General features: G+C 36.7%; 1 protein-coding gene across 1 annotated transcript; it reads right to left on the bottom strand.

Moving 5' to 3' along the window:
* Positions 1 to 2,961: 2,961 nt before the first annotated feature.
* Positions 2,962 to 16,572, bottom strand: LOC103464292 (protein-glutamine gamma-glutamyltransferase E-like). The gene is made up of 15 exons (XM_008408283.2): positions 16,414 to 16,572; positions 12,789 to 12,959; positions 12,433 to 12,687; positions 11,538 to 11,656; positions 11,316 to 11,444; positions 9,979 to 10,156; positions 9,418 to 9,553; positions 8,450 to 8,559; positions 7,754 to 7,869; positions 7,530 to 7,656; positions 6,481 to 6,674; positions 6,007 to 6,181; positions 5,466 to 5,629; positions 3,716 to 3,849; positions 2,962 to 3,232 (listed from the first exon to the last, which is right to left on the bottom strand). Exons 1-15 carry the CDS (start codon positions 16,448 to 16,450, stop codon positions 3,085 to 3,087), a joined length of 2,193 nt encoding a protein of 730 aa, XP_008406505.1. The 5' UTR covers positions 16,451 to 16,572; the 3' UTR covers positions 2,962 to 3,084.
* Between the last annotated feature and the right edge of the window lie 204 nt (positions 16,573 to 16,776).

Raw genomic sequence — 16,776 nt, 5'->3', positions numbered from 1 at the left:
CTWACGATTAATCGAGTAATCGGATAAAAACAATTATGAAATAAAATATTGGTAAATCTTCCATAACACCAGTGTTACTATCGGATATCAACATCAGTCTATTTTTTCCACATTTGAGCTTCCCTACCAGTTACTTTTGGGGGAGAAACACGGGATGTTTACGGCTCCTCTGTTCAGAAACTCATCTACCCGCCATGTTCCGCCTCCCGTTTGTTCAGACCGGGATGATATAAGTTTATTGTGCGGTTCGGTCCGTAAAGCTGCTCTTACCCTGTAAGCATCAACCCTCAGCCGCCCGCCGTGTTCAGTCTCTCCGCTCACCTGTAKAAATCCTCCTCAGCTTCTTCCCGCCGTTCAACCAGCAGCTCCGGAGCAGAAAGGCTGCCGRACTCCCGGCAWYGCGCCGGTCATTTTAAGGATGTTTATTGGTCCCAYAAAAACGATGAAAACCCGGAATTATCACCAATCAGTAAAATCCCCGCCGGCCGAACTTGAAGATTGGACGTTATGCCGCTAACACGTAGCTTCCGTCAACAACTCAGAGGCGGAAGTCAGAGCTCCGCGCAACGCAAATAATGTTCCGGCTGAAACACGGCGCGCTAAATGATAAAACATAAATTAACGAAGCTTCGAGGCAGGTCAATTTTCTTCGAGGAATTTTAATAATCGAGGTACTCGAATCACTCGAGGAATCGTTTCAGCCATAGCTAAGATAGATCGATAGCTCATCACATTTCTCCAATGAAACGTTAATATCTATATCTAAGACAGCGTCTTCCTCATGTCTTGATTGTAGCAGGAGTTTCACTTCTCAGGACGTGGTGGAGTAGCGGGTGTTTGGCATAACTGTTAAGTTTTGGACTTGTGGCTTCAGGTAATGTCGCTACTTAGCGGGTGGTGAAACTAGCGTTAGTGAGGAGGGTTTAATACGATCATGCATTTTACATGACGGGTGGCAACCCCAGTCTATACTATAAACATCTGATTAAGATTAGCGCCTAAATACTTTTTATTTCCAAAACAGAAAGGCTACGTAATGTTAGCCAGCTAACAAATTACTATTGCTAGCCTAGCATATCAACTAACAGCTAGAAAAAATCCAAAACACGTACCTTTGTAGTCAAACTGGTATCATTCAGTGAGGAATTTGTCCAGTTTAGATGATGTTGATGGAGAAAAATTGTTTGCAAATAGTGATATATCTTCAAATCATATTTGTGGCAGCAGCTTCAGAGTCCAGAAACAGCGTTAACTACACACACCGGAACTAAAGATGCACCGTTTCAAGCCTTAACGGAAGTTGTGTGACGTCATGTGAAAAGGGTCTATTCTATAGCTTTCGGTGTACTACTAAATCTGCTCCTTAGTTGCATCTTTTCGGGGTTTCTACTGCCTCTAGTGGCGTGGGGGTGGTAACACAACTAATATAATTACATTACTAAATCAGAATACCTCAAAGTCTTTATTATTTCTTATAAATTTTTAATTCTTTTAAGAATGTAGAGCTAATTAAATGATCTAAACAAGACCTTAAAGTGGTTCCAGTTTCTCTCGATGACCAACCTGTTGAAACTGTGGCAAATTTGGGTCGTTCTTGGACAGTCAGCTCAACTTTGCTGAAAACATTGACTATATTTTGAAGAACTGTTCTCAGAGACTCTACCTTTAAGAAGACTTAGTTGGCTCACCCCTATGTCTTGGGGTGGGTTGGGGGGGAAATCATATTTTATTTATCACTACAGAAGGGTTCAGTGAGTGCGCATATGAAACTGGTGGGTTCGGTACCTCAAAAAAGGTTAAGAACCACTGATCTACAAACAAGCAGAGAGGCAGCCGGTATGGCAGAGGCTGGAGTAGCTTTAGCCTAGCCTAGCCTAGCCTAGCCAAGCCTAGCTAAGCCTAGCCTCAATATTATAACGTAGTTGTGAACTCTAACATATTAATTGGTGATTTTTATGGTTGGAATAATTGCCGTATTGCGTTTCTTTTTTTATTAAGTTAACAGTTAAACTATTTATTAAACATTAAATAAGTATTTTTTATATTTGTATAATAAACATTCATGATTTCAAAAGGTAATGTTTGAAATGTAAATATTAATTTGAAATGTAGCATTTAAAAGTTAAAGAATTTAAATTAATTATTTAGTTCATTTAATTTGAATCACTTTGTGGGTTGATTCACAGTGATAGCATTTTCTTTGCAGTCAGAGTAAAATTAATTTATGTATTTAAGTTAAACCGGTTAGTAATATTTATTTTTTCCTTTTTGGGGGTAAAAATGTCCAACATACTGATAAATAAATGGAGGGCAGATGAAGAAAACATCTTGGTCCTTTGAGTGAAATCCAGTCGATTAAAAAAGTCTGCGTTGACGTATCTATTTCTTATCAAGTGGAGAAGCTACACAAATTAAAGGGAAACTTGACATTGTGTTTTAGATTTTTTATTCACCATAGAGATCAGAATAATTCAAAACAGGTAGCACTGATTACTTTCACTGTTTTTTGGTGACTTATCATTGAACATCAAGACTAATGTATATATATTTAACTATACAGAATTTTATTGAATAAGACTTTTAATTCAAAAAAACACTGTAACACCTGAGAAAACATATATGGAAGTTAACTTTTTAAACCTACAGAAATAAACAGAAAGCACTTTGAAAGTAAGTGACGTAGCAAGGCAGCGTCTGTAACAGGCTGTAGATAAATCAGCTTTTGTCATAAAATGCGGTTTATTATAAAACTGGTTATTTTAAATCTCTTTTTGAACAGCAAGATGTATTTTGTTGAGCAACTTTAAGTTAATAAAGAAACCTGCTGCACACAGCAATAAATAAACCAGAGAAAAACATTTTTTAAACTGCATCTCACAGCTCTTTGTCGTACAAAGTTTGATGGGAGCGGCGTGTTTCTGTTCTCGTCAAAAAAATTATTTTTTACTTCAAAACTTTGCATAGATTTTACACACTTTATTCTCACTTTAAACAAAACACATCAAATCATTATTATCGGTAAATGTATTAATGCTTGCATCAGCCATCTTGCTTTAAAGGACGAAGGAAGTGGATGAGAGAAATTTAAGGTTTGACGATGATTGTGCAGCTTTTCTTGATGTCTCTGAAGGAGGCGCAGTCAAAGTCGACTAGAAGGGTCCTCTCTCCGCTCTTATAGGGAACGAAATGAAACTTCACACGGACTCTGTTGTTTGGCAGCAGATCTGGGAGTCTGTGAGGAGCAAAGAAACATTTCAAAAAACATTAATTCATTTTTACTTTGCTGGTTTATGTTTCAGAGAGCGTTTAGATTTATTTGTTCAATGGTACAAAAATACTGTTGATATAAAGTCAGGGAGAAAATTGGAGGTTTTATTGACTATTTAACACTTTATGAAAATAGGTCATGTAACTTTTCCTCAAAAAACATGAACATCATAAGATTTTTCATTATTATTATTTTAAGTTTCTGAGCTTCCTTACTGTGTGTTAGTAAAAATTTAGCTATTATTATTTATTGCCCGTATGGGCACTTTTTTAAATTAATTAAAATTGTATTGTTGTGAATATTGAGCCTAAATAAAAATTAGCCTCCTTCCTAAAACAAAATAACTTTTATAACTCCTGTGGTGCTCTTAGTTTTTTTTATTACCGTACATAAATGACACACTCATTACAAATCAACACATCCCTAAACACTTGTTAAAACTCTCACCTGTTGATGAGTTCTCCATTAAAGAGGCCACTTCCTGTCAGGGTCAGACTGCAGTCCCTCAGTATCTCCTTCACCGGATTCTGGAAAAGCACCTCAGCTGTCAGTTCCCTGTTCACTCTGCCTTCACCAAACACCTGCAATCCAAAGACACAATTTAGACGCAGTTAGTTAGTGGAAGAAACATAAAAGCATTTTGTTATTAGAACCTCCAAATTGATGCTAAACTGTTAGAATATGATGCTTTGTCCTTTTTCAGACAAACTTCACGGATAAAATTGAGGATAAAAACCGTAAGATGCAGTTAAATGTACAAAAAATGTATTTTTCCATGTATCATTGGATTCATTCTATCACACTGTGTAACTTTATTTTAGTTCTTCAGGAAGCAGGAACTAAAATCCATAATTGACACCTGCGTATGAATCATAATTTGTGAAAACGCATAATCCATCCGATAAATGAAAACGTATTTGGCCAGTTGGATGGATTTGTTGCTTGTTTTTTGCCCCACACCTAATTGACAGTCATAACCAAGTCACAACAAAAACAAACTACCCCTCCGTGATTCAGCCGTAATTTGAGCTGGTAGTTTTCTGCGTGACTATCAGCCTCGTCCATCATTGTGGAGGGATTTGGTCTTTGCAGACATGTGCTGTGGATTAGAGCAAGCTGCGTCCTGCATAATGACAAACATCTTCTGGAAAGCCTTCCAAACAAACCACATTAGTTCAAGCTTTTGGTATTATCAGGAATTTAAACATTTAACACCCTGCTTGGCTTTTGTTTTCTTTTATTTCCATGACCTCAAGATGAACGTGCTGGGAGAGATTAACAGCTGTTTTGAATCTTATTTACTAGTCGTCATCATTTTTTCCAATTATAAATAATTGGATTATAAATATTCCAATTATAGATACAATTATAATTGGAATAATTATTGTATTTATATTTTTCCATTGCTCTAAATCAAAGACGCAAAAATGTTAAAACCAGTGAAAAGTGGGGGGAATTATGAGAGGAAGGAAAGAATAAAAATGATAGAAAAATGTGGATATGATCATAATATTTAGCAAAACATCATCATTTAGTGATTATCAGAACCTATAATAAATTCTTCCCAATGTGTATACAAAAGTATACAAACTATGAATTAAGAGAGAATAAAATTATTTATTTAACAAAACTAAAGGTCAGGGCAAATATTAAAAATAATTTTACTTCAGAGGGTTTCAGGTGTGGAATAATTGAAGGAAGAGATAAAACAGTTTTTCACTCCTAAAATAGAATATATGCATTTGCTAAACAAATACTACAAGGTTTGATCGGTTTCCTTTGAGTTTGTTTACTGACTGGAATTCAATGATATATTTAGATTCTGCTGCTTTGTTTTTGTTTTTATGATGCTTCACATATAATAAAGTGAAGGTATAATAAGCTTGTGCTTCCACCTTCACTTTTTTTCCAGTCAATACTTTGTGTTCTTGCTATGATAGGAATTTAAATGTTTTATCTGTTAGTTTTGTGTTTTTTTTCAGTGTGGTATTCTTTTTCTTTTTTACTTGCATATGGAAAAGTTATAAAAAAAAACTTAGTAAGATTCAGATCACTTCCTGTTCTACTTTCTGTGGGACATCTGGATGGAGAACAGAAGATAAAACATTAAAGTGTAAACATTTAGTTCTCGATAATCTGTGATTTTTATTATGTTGCTGTTTCTTATTTGTTTGAAATCACACAGAGAAAAACTCACGGTGATGGAGATCGGGGGCTTCATCAGCGCAATGCGGGTTTCTGCCAGAAACGTGTGATTTTCCTTCCGTTGGTCGGTGATTATAGCCGAAATGTTCATGCTCTCACATCCAATCATGTGTTTGTGGTAAGTTAAGAACGGGATCAGGATGGGGACGATCAGATCTGGAGGGACAAAAAGAAGGGAATGAGAAAAGAAAAGAATCAAAAACATAAAAAGTCTAAAGAAAATTATCTGAGACGTTGGATACAGCAGTAACAATTTTAAAGTATGGTGGCCCTGAAGTACAAAACACTTCAACAATTCAGTAAACAACTACAAATCACACAAAACTACATTAACTGAGTCAATTACAAATCACAAAATACGACACTAAGCAAACTACAAATTAAGAAAACACATTTACTAAAAAAAACTGCACATTAAGAAAACATATTTTAGTACATGTATTTATTATTTTTATGTGTAGCTGTGTTTAGTGAACTGTTGAAGTGGTTTGAACTTCAGGGCCACCGTAGTTGGTGTCCATGAAGAGGCTGACCTTTGCCGGGCAGCAGCTCCTGCTCCAGCGCCTTGGTGAGGATGTTCCCGGCCGGCTGCCCGGTGAACCTCATGGCCTGGACGGCAACGTTGATGGAGAGCCTCCTGGTGGCGCTGCTGTCGCTGTTCAGAATCAGCTTCAGACTCACATCCTCACCATCCACCGGCTTGGACACCTTCAGCGTCACAAATTTAAAGAAACATTTAGATTCTGCTACTCAGCTTTTTAAAATGTTTATTCTTCATAATACTGTGGTTTTACATCATAATTTAGTGATTATCAGAATCACTCGTTCTCTTTATTCTTTAGTTTTTATTAGTTATGGTAGTAGTTCTAGTATTCATTGGTCTGGTAAGGAATCCTCAACAAAACAACATTTTCAGAAAATGTATTAAATAAATTGTAAGCTATATCCTCGTTTATCACCATAACTACAAGGACAATTTATCATCCAGCAAATGTTGATGGCTGTACCTCTTCAAATCGAATGAAGAGTTGTGGTGGCGGCGTTGGGCTGCATATTTGATTGTTTGTAGCATTTTCATTGGATCCATTATTCATGTCTGTCCCATTTCCAAGTTTCTCATCACCAACACAAGTTTCTCCGCCTCCTTCGTTCTCCAGCCTGGTGAGGGCGTACTGGAAGACGCTTCTCTCCTGTTGTGTTCCTGTGAACATGACGGTTCATTTAATCAGCAAAAATGGGCTTTTCCATGAATTGTTTATTATTAGGAATATATATAAGGAATGTCTTAATCCTGTGCAGTGGTGGCCACACATCCAATAACTCTGAAAACATTTAGCGCATTTAGCTTCCTAACATGTCATAGAACTGAGGTGTTTGTAAAGTTACACAGAAAAAAATGAACAGCAATCATTTCTTTTATTTAACCTGTTATTTAAAAAAAGTCTTATTTTCATCATGTTATACGTACATTTATAAATGTCAACTCCAAACTACATATTTAAAGCTAATTATTTAGTTTCCAAACTAAATATTAGAACTTTCTAGTTCTAAATATTTTGTTTCCAAATAAATATTTAACTTGATTTAACTAATTCTGTAGGAATAACATGGTGAAAATATGACTTTAAAAAAACGAAAATGCCTTTTTTTTAATGAAAGACGAAATAAACCAAATTATTGCTGTTAAATTTTGCTCTTTACAAACAGCAGCCTGTTAAGCACGTTTTGTCATTGACATGGTGCGTGTCAATATGGCTGAAGTTAGCACATTAGCATTAGCTTGCACTAAAGACAATGTTGATATAGTGCTTTCACATTAGAGAAACTAATATTTATGATTAGAAATGAAGACAATTGTTGAGATTTTAAGTAAGAATCACTGCTTAAAATGGAACAAAATACCAAAATATAATTGTAATAACCTGATATTACACTGGTACTGCAATAGTGAATGTTTTGGACACAATATTATAGTATCAAGTTATTAAATTTAATTGAGTATTCCATTTGAACTAAAGCCTGCTTTGCAGTAATCGAGTTAAAAACAGTTAAAAACCTTCTTTCTGCTTGTAGCTGTCTGTGATGTTCATCCTGTCGTTGGTGCCGACCGCCTTGGTTGAAATGTTTTGCCCGATTTTGATATTGTCTGTATCAATGTTTACCATGGAGCCGTCACGTTTGACCTAAAGGAGCATGCAATAAAAACAAAAGGTGAAGGAGAAGTGAATTTAAAAACTGGCTCAGGAATAGTTCAGAGAAGCTGAATGTCTTTCCACTGACCAGCCAGGTTATGCAGTCAGCGTTAACCTCGGCGAAGACGAACGGGACGTCGTATTTGAGGTGAGTGTCTCCGTTCCGGATGGCTGAGACTGAAGCCGGGCCGCAGCAGAACATACCTGCCAGAGTAAAACAAACTAAAGGTTTGTTCCTCTTCTTCACTCCCATCCGCCTTACACTTTGATTCAAATCAAGTTAAATCAGTCAACAGGATTTTAAGTGTTGAAATAGCAAAACCTGTTTTTTGTAATAAAATGAAAAGATCAAACTTAACAAGACACATAATCACACTGCAAAAACACACAATCTTAGAAAGTAATTGTTTAGTTTCTAGTGCAAATATCCAAGTACACTTGAAATAATACAAATTAAGAACTATTTCCATTGGCAGATTATTTTACTTATAAGTGTAATAATCTACCAATGGAACCAGAACTTTTTCATCAATATTAAGAAATTACTGACTTAGAAGAAGCTCTTTTGTCTTGGTGAAAAGCTACTTGCAGGTTTTGTCTTATTTCAAGTGTAATAAGATATCTGCACAAGAAATTAGACCAAAACATACTTGGTGAAAATTTGTTTTTGCAGTGTAAACTTTACATCATTTAACATCAGACTGGACAATTTTGGCAAGAGGAGATTCAGGTGATCAGAGGACAGTTAGAAAAGACACGTCTATAGAAACGGGTTTGATCGTACCGTCGCTCTTTTCCTGTGGAGTTGGGTCCAAAACCTGCCAGCCGTCATATTTACCGTCTTTCGAAAGGTCGGGTCGCTTCATCCAGCCCTCGACCCAGACGTGATAATTCCTTAAAACAACATTCACAGATTTAATGAAAGCAGCTCAAACTAAAGCAGGTTTATGGATTTTGTCACAGTTTTATTACTAATGTGAGCAAATTCTTCTCCATATTCTGCTAATGTCCAAAAAACACAATTTGACAATTGCGGTGTTTCCATCAAAAGAGAAATTCAATTAAAATCACACGTGAATAAACTTGTTCAAGCAAGAAGTCATTGAAAATCATGGCAGTGACGGATGTAAACAGTAGCATGAGATGTATTTATGATTCAGCCATGGTGGCGCTAGCGCTCATCATCTATGAGCCAATCAGAGGAGATGGCAGCGACTTATTCAGGCATTGGAGCGACAAGCCCCGCCTACTTCGGAGCGAATATGTATGCAGCATTGTGTAGTCGGCCATTTTACAGAAGAGCTATGGATTCAACACATAGCTGTTCTTCAGCTGGCCTGCCTCTGGACAAAGGACCCAGGCCAGCTGCAGATTGTCTGAAAGAAACAAAACAAGCAATAGTCCTCCAACTACTTCCTGTTATCTTCGGCGTTTCCGCTGGTAGTAACATCCGCCTGCTGATCACATGACTTGTGCGGCAGTAAAGTGCAAAAACTTTACCTTTACCTAACATTATTTTTTTTCAAAATCGGTTTAAGCCGATTTATTTTCGCAATTTTATGGTTAATGGAAACGCAGCTATTGTTATAATCCAACTTCTGTAAATTTGGTATGCATTTGCTTTACTATTCTTTCTAACTCTTTTACACCAGCTTCCAAAGGCTAAAATCCCAAGTTTGTTCTGTCACTGTCTATTTCCTTTACTGATTAGGAAGAAGGCAAATAAAACGATTTAAATCCTCCATGTCTCACCAGACGCTGTCTTTGGAGTCTTTCTCTCTCACTCCGTAATCAGCGTAGTACGTGTCGACGGTCAGGTTCTTGTTGGTGTCGTGAGCCGATTCGTAGTTGGTGACGACGCGGCAGGGAATCCCCAGCAGACGCATCACTGCAGCCACGCATGAAAAACGTCATTAAGATGCTTCAACGGCTATTTTGGTTTTATTTATAGACAAACATTCACTTTTGGAGCAATGTAATTTTAGTTTGGAGGTTTTCAATAATTATTATTAGGGTTGTGCAGTTGTTTGCAATTCCTGTGGTTCTAATACATTGGTCACAATTTCAAATACAGGCCCAAATACATATAATCTTTCTGTAAATGTCCTTTGCCTGTTGCCAATAAACATTTTATTAGATCCATCCATCCATTTTCTAACACCCTTGTCCCTCAGTGGGGTCGGGAGGTGCTGCTGCATCTCCAGCTAAGGTTCCGGGCGAGAGGCGGGGTCACCTGGACAGGTCACCGGTCTGTCGCAGATCTTATTAAGTATTCATTAAAATACTACTTAAATTGGAGGAGCTGAATATTACCTGAACACATGACACCGGCATAGACCCAGCACTGTCCGTACTTCACAGAGCTGAAGACGGAGTTGGACCATTTCTTAAGGATGGCGTAGCTGCCGCTCCAGTGAGTGGGCGGGACCCCGCCTCTGAAGTCCATTCCCCATTGGCCCTTCAGGATGCCGCCCCCATTTTCACTGTTAATCTGGAAGAACAAATAAAAAAAACGTTTTTATTCTCAGGAAAACAACACTACGGACCTAGCTTAATGGACCTTTTAAAGTAAATATTACATAAAATGTACCTTTAGGAGCTGCTCTTAAATTTCTGGATTCTCTACCAGCTGAATGAAGAACATGTTTTAACCAAAGGTTCACCGGACACACAGCTGCAGTCAGTTTTTGCTAGTTTTCAGTTTTTGCTAGTTTTATATCAAAAAACTGACTTTGAAAATTTTTTTTTTTTTTTTTTGCCAAATGTATTTTTTTTTATAACATATGAATTATTGTTATTTTTGGTCCTTAAAATACCAACACTTCTACTTAACATTATATTTTGGTCCGTCTGATTTTGTAATTTTTAAACATTAAATGATTGATAATTTGATCAGTTTTATCAGAACGTTTTATGATAAAAAGTGACATGGGTACCAAGTTGACCACTAGGTGTCAGTATAAAGCCAAGGCATTTATTCCATTTAATTAATGAGCAAACAATATGGGACTTTCTGCTATTTAAAGTGATATGAGGGATATTTGTAATTCCTCTGTCTGTTTTGCGATTTGTCCAAATTTCAAATAATTTATCTTTCCAGGAGAATAAACAATTTCCTGTATTCTATTAACGTTAAATAAATGCTTCGCAGAAAGGGCATAACTGATATTGTGAATTAAAGTTGAAAAGTTGGGACTTATCTCTCTCTAAATTAGACATAGACAGTTAGTCTTTAATATTAAATGTTTCAAATTTTGTAAGGGATCTGTGAAAGTATTTTCTGTCATAGTTCACTTTATTTGCTTCAGGTAGATTTTATCACATTTAATATCCACAGCAAGGTGCAAGCGAACAGATGCAAACAGTGTTTCTATTTTATTAATTTAAAAATAAATACAGATAGGTAAAGTTTTTAACAGAATATATTAAACTATTAATGCAAAATACATTAAAGTTTAACTTTTTTTTAATTGTAAACAAAAGTTGTAAATGTATTTTCCAATAAAAGTGAAATTCAAGTTAAACCTCAAACTGAACCAAACAGTGTTTAAGAGTTTTATGACCTGTTCTAAGCTCAGATTGTATTAATCTGACGCACCATAGCATCATTACAAAATGTTTTAAATATAAAAACAGAGACCGTGACCCACCAAGGATGTGACGACACGGCTGACGTAGATCGGGTTACAGCGAGCGGAAACGTCGTCAGCTGGGTCTTTCTTGTGTTTGACGTTGTAGTCGAGAACTTTCATGCAAATCTTCACCATATCCTCTTCAAACTGGACAAGTGAGAGACAGATGACCTTTAATCTAGTTTACACACAGAAAACGTAAATAAATGTACAATTATAACAGTAATGAAGTGTGACTACCTGTCCGAAGTCCCAGTGAGTTGGAGAAATGTAATTACCGACTCCTTTGTAGATTATGCCGTGTTCATTCATCACGTACTCTTGCCTCTCAGCCTCATTTGGCAGAAAAACCCAATCCTCTGCACAACAAAAAGAAAACGATGGGGAATTAATATTAACAGGTACAAAAATATGTTGCATTAAGATTAATAGATATAAAACTTATTAGATGTATCCAATAATTTGATAAAACATATCTGTATAAGAGTGGAAATATTTTTTTAACTTTTGGTAACGTAGTAACAGAAAACCGTAAACTAAAACACAGCATGGAAATGCATTTCTATGAGTTTTATTAAAATAATATGAGCTAATTCTCTTATTTTTCCATAACTACAAACTAGACAGCCAAACGGTAAGGCAAAGAAAAAGTAAAAATATATATTTATTTTATTGATTTTATAAATAAAAAAGTCTATTTCCTCTTATGTTTCCTTCCTACTTCTATATTGTACATAAACTTAGAGACTTACGCAGCTTCTTAAACATTGGTTTCACTTTATCTTTATTTACTTTAATGAATTTTGTAGGTAAACATGCAAAAAAATGTCTAATCGCCACAATTTCTAATCAAACTGTTGCATAAAAGCTTATTGCACATCCCATTCTGACTGATTCCTGTTTGAACCAGTTGACTCTGAGACAGTAGAAGAAGAGAGCAGTGTTTTTGTTTTCTAAACTGAGAAAGTTGAAAAAAAATCTTACAAGAACAAAATGGGAAAAGGGCTGAATGACCAGCATGTCTAACCCCCCCAAAGTTTGGACACTTTGTTGTTGGGCAGAGACCTTTTGGTAGGTCTCTGCCCAACAACAGGTTTTTACCTACCAGGTAAAAACCTGGTAGGTTTTTACCTACCAGGACACCAGGGGTTGAAAAGCACAGAAAGGGTTGCCAGATCCCTCTCCTCCTCCCCCAGTTTGGCAGACATCTTGTATTCCCCCACTGGACAAGCAGCTGGAGGCGTGATGGCCAACACCAACACTCCCCTTTCAGGACTGGAGCTCCGCTGAAGCTCCGCTCTCCAAACCGCCTTGGCAGAACCAGAACGTTGGACTTTGTCTGGGACGCCAAACCGCGACATTGTCCCCAGGTTTTCAGACGGGAGTTCTCCTAGCGAGAGGAAATCAGTCAACAGCACTTCATGTTAAATCTGTGTCAACAGATTGCAACTTAATCTGCTTGTTTTTTTCTGTTTAAGCTAAAAGGCCAACCTGTCACGACGGTCATGGTGAGCTGGTCAGAGGCGGGTCTGAACGGCTGTGCCAGTCGGAGGGTTAGCTGGAAGGCTTGGCCTCGTCTCACTATCAGCTCCTCCACTGAGATCTCATTGGTGCGATGCTGGTTGTTGTTGGTCTCACTGTGCAGGTCGAGTTCAATAAAACCTGAAAGGAAAAGGAAAACCTTTAAAACTGTGGCACAAATCAATCCAGCAGGTTTCAGCAACAAGGCAGTTTAAAGTTCTTTACATCATAAAAACACAAAATAAAAAATAATGGGACAGTCAGCAATTAATACGTTACATTTTGACAAATGCCATCATCAAAATCATCAGTAGACATCAAATGTTGGTCTATGATCCAATTAATAGGATTAGAAAAGCGACTCTAAGAGGTTTGTTTTTAGCTTTGATTTAAAGGAGCTCAGGGTTTCAGCTGTTTTGCAGTTTTCTGGAAGTTTGTTCTGGATTTGTGGTGCTTAGAAGCTGAATGTTGCTTCTCCAAATGTAACTGTAAACTATTTTTACAGCCATAACTTAGTGAAAGTAAAAGTGCTTCACCCTTTCTTACTTGTTTTGTATGTTTGTCACTTAATTTAACTTAAATAAATATCATAGATAACTCAGGTAAATGTAGAAGGCAGCAGTTTATCAAGGGCTTTTAAAGACCTAAATGCCGTGGTGTGAAAATTGCTCCCACCCAAAACATCCATTAGCTGTGATGTGTCACATCTTTGGAAATCTGTGTTCAGTTTCCACACCCGGCCAGATCACTGCCACACCAGTTATCAATCAAGAAAACATTTCAATAGCAGCTGCCTGACTAAAGGGACAACACCTAAAAACCTTTAAAATTTAGGAATTAATGTGACACAAAATAACTGAGATCTGAAAAAAACTCCAGAGAACCAGAGAGAGTCAAACGGTGAAAACGTTGAACTGTGGTGAACTTTCTGATCTGATCAGAATCACCGGAAAATCACAGCGAGAAGGTCAAAAAGACCCGAGAGCGACATCCAAAACCTGCAGGGACCTCTTGTATGGAGCTAAATTAGTGACATGAAGTTTGTTCAAACAAAAGAAAATTGAAACTGAAAATTATTTTGAAGCTGAATTTTTTTTTTTACTGAAAATAAAGATTTTAAACTTAAAAAAAGGATGTGAAACTGAAAAATAATGTTCAAAACTACTTTTCATATTCAAGATCTTATTTTCAAATTTTCGTTCTTAAATTTCTAATTTGTTTTTAGTTTCAAAACCTTTATGGCCCCAATTTAGCTCCATACACTAGCCTTATTTAAGGTCAGAGTTCAACTTTGAGAGGCAAAACTTTGATGAAATAAATTTGATGAAGGTTTTGAATCTTGATCCATGAATTCAATAAATCTGCTTGTATTTATAGAGGGAGTGAAAGATCTGGATTTGTTTTACTGAATAAAAACCCAAATGACGTTTTGCAGCATTCTGGGTGTTGGTTCCTTAAGTCCATGTATGTGAACCAGGCAAGCCCCGGCAGGAAATAATGCTGGGATAAACACCAACACGCCTCACATGTAAGCTTCTGAGTAACAGCCTGGAGACGTTTGCACATCTTCCATAGCATGTTGTCACGTAACACACATGTGAGGCTGCGAGAAAACATATGCTTTAACTCATTATCTTTGTTAATGAATCACAGGAAATTTAAAACGACTAAATAATTTATTTGTAATCTGTGGTCTGAACGAGTTTTGGCCAGAAACTAAAGAGAAGCTCAGAGTTTAACGATCCTGGTATAAAATTTAATTCTAGACAGCACAAGTTTGAGTCCTCAGAGTAAATCTGTAAAATGTTTTCCCAGCGTAGCTGCGTGTTCTGGAAGAACATGACGTAGAAACCAGTTTGTTTTCTTGCTGTGAGGCATTTTGGATCTAACCGTCTCCAGGTTTGTCCAGGTGGATGAACAACAACCACAACTTAACCTAAACGCTGTAAATCATCAGAAAACGAAACAAAACAAAACATTTTCGTTTACAGCTGAAGATCAAAATGTGTTTGAATTTATAATTATTGTCGTTTAATGAAAAAAATGAAATGACTGATTATGAAGCATAAAGATCATTAGTTTGTTTTATGTATTTTCCAGGCACATATTGCCATTTTATACCACTGTTGTTATAAAAATGCTGTTTATATGAAACATAACTTAATAGAAACTTGACTTTTCAATCTGACTCCTGGAAATTGGGCCTCTGTCTCTTTAAGAAGCTCCTGCTCTTCCTGATACTCTGACTTCATCAGTTTGCAATCGTTCTTCGAATCATTGGACTGAGAAGTAGTTTGTATGATAAGTTCAGCAGATATGCAGCTCTACCAGGTGTTTGCTAATTGCTGCTGCCGCTAGTCTGAAGGAACTGAGTCTGAAAGAGGCTCTGTGAGGAGACGGTAGCTCCAACGAGGAGCTTTGTGGATTCAACATTTGACGTTTCTTCAATAGTAGAAAACAGAAAATAGTATATAAAAGTAGAAAACATTCAGGATTGTTGCAGATTTTCCAATAAGTGACCATTTTTAACATTTCACTCCGTTTGTCAGGAGAAAACCTCAGTTCAGATTTATTGTGCTGAAGTATCTGGAAATGACAGATGCAGTTCTATTTATCCTTTCTTTAATCATGCCCTGACTAAAAACCTTCAGATTAAACCAGGGCGTAATTTCTGTGAACAATGACTTCACCTTACGGTAGTATTTATTCAGAAAGCACAGACTGCGTTATTTTCTGTTTCCATAGAAACCTCAACAAGTCACCTGGCTCACCTTCTGGGTGTGTCCTGTAATTTTTGGCATCTGTATGTGGGAAGGGCAAAAACACATGTCTTTGTGTTGCAGTCATGTGTCACCAGAGTTTATTTGTGAATGAAACTTACAAAATTAAACACAAGCAAGCCTGGAAAAGTTTCTGCAGTCGATAGAAAATAATACATAAGGTTTGTCTCTAAATTTAGTCTTTTGAGAAGGAAAAATTTTCAGTATGTTTAAGAAAGAACCTAACATTAAAAAATAAAGACGACATAAAGATCATTGACACAGATGAAAGAAGAAGTAAAAACAGTTCAAGACTTTCATAATGTAACTCTTGCTAAGTTTGGATATTTGTGATGCTTTCCAGTTTTCAGGGTTTCAAGTTTTGGAAAACTCTCGTGTGAACAAAGAGCTGACAAAAGTGTGAGCTACTAAATGAATAAATAAATAAATAAGTAAGTAAGAAGCAGCAAATAAAAAATGTACCATTATTTACAAAAGCAAAGCTCTGATTGTAACGTTCATAATTTCCTGCTTCTGAGCTGCTGGGTTGTCATCATGTTGACACAAACAGCATCGATTTTAACAGATTGATTCTTATTACATGTAAATTATTCAACGTTTAAAGCAGATGATTTTGGTTTCCTCCTTCAGGCTGAGATTCCACTGAGACAAGTTTGGTTAGGAACAGCGATCGCTGCAAAACAGCTTTCTGGAAACAACGTGATCCAAAAACATTTATTTTTTATTAGATCCAAATTTAGCACAACTACCGTTACAGGCAGTCATTCCCACAGAGCTCAGTCAAACGTTTGAAAGACATAATAAAGTTCTTATACCTGAGTTTGGATAGCTGTATTTCCAGTCGATCTTCATTTTCTCTCTTTGCAGAATTGTCTCTGTTGTAATGAAGAAACGGCTGAATTTGCTGTAGCAGGAACACAACTGCAAGCGACGTGATGCACAGGTGGATTCAGAAGTCCCTGTTACACCCAACCACTTTTAGTTTCCCGAATGATTGTGCAACCTCATTACAAACTCTCTGAGTCTGCCAAGCCAAACAGATCAGTGACGTTTGTTTAACATCTCTCTCCGGGGTTGAGTCAGAACTTTTATAAAATAACACTAAAGCATCTGTAGTGTCACCAGAACAGAAAAAAAGATAAATGATAGGATTTAAACCGTACCCGAGTTCAGATCGC

Source organism: Poecilia reticulata, linkage group LG5, assembly GCF_000633615.1.
Source record: "Poecilia reticulata strain Guanapo linkage group LG5, Guppy_female_1.0+MT, whole genome shotgun sequence".
Taxonomy (NCBI): domain Eukaryota; kingdom Metazoa; phylum Chordata; class Actinopteri; order Cyprinodontiformes; family Poeciliidae; genus Poecilia; species Poecilia reticulata.
Note: the sequence above shows the minus strand (reverse complement) of the source record. Positions and strands in the feature narration are given on the sequence as shown.

What these genes read in the sequence shown, in the direction of transcription:
- LOC103464292 (XM_008408283.2), bottom strand. Translation starts at nt 16,450, where the DNA reads ATGAAGATCGACTGGAAATACAGCTATCCAAACTCAG. An exon ending in TTTCAACCCCTGGTGTCCTG is followed by an intron (nt 11,657 to 12,432) that starts GTAGGTAAAAAC and finishes TTTGTTGTGCAG; the next exon opens with AGGATTGGGTTTTTCTGCCA. An exon ending in TGCCGGTGTCATGTGTTCAG is followed by an intron (nt 9,554 to 9,978) that starts GTAATATTCAGC and finishes GCGTGGCTGCAG; the next exon opens with TGATGCGTCTGCTGGGGATT.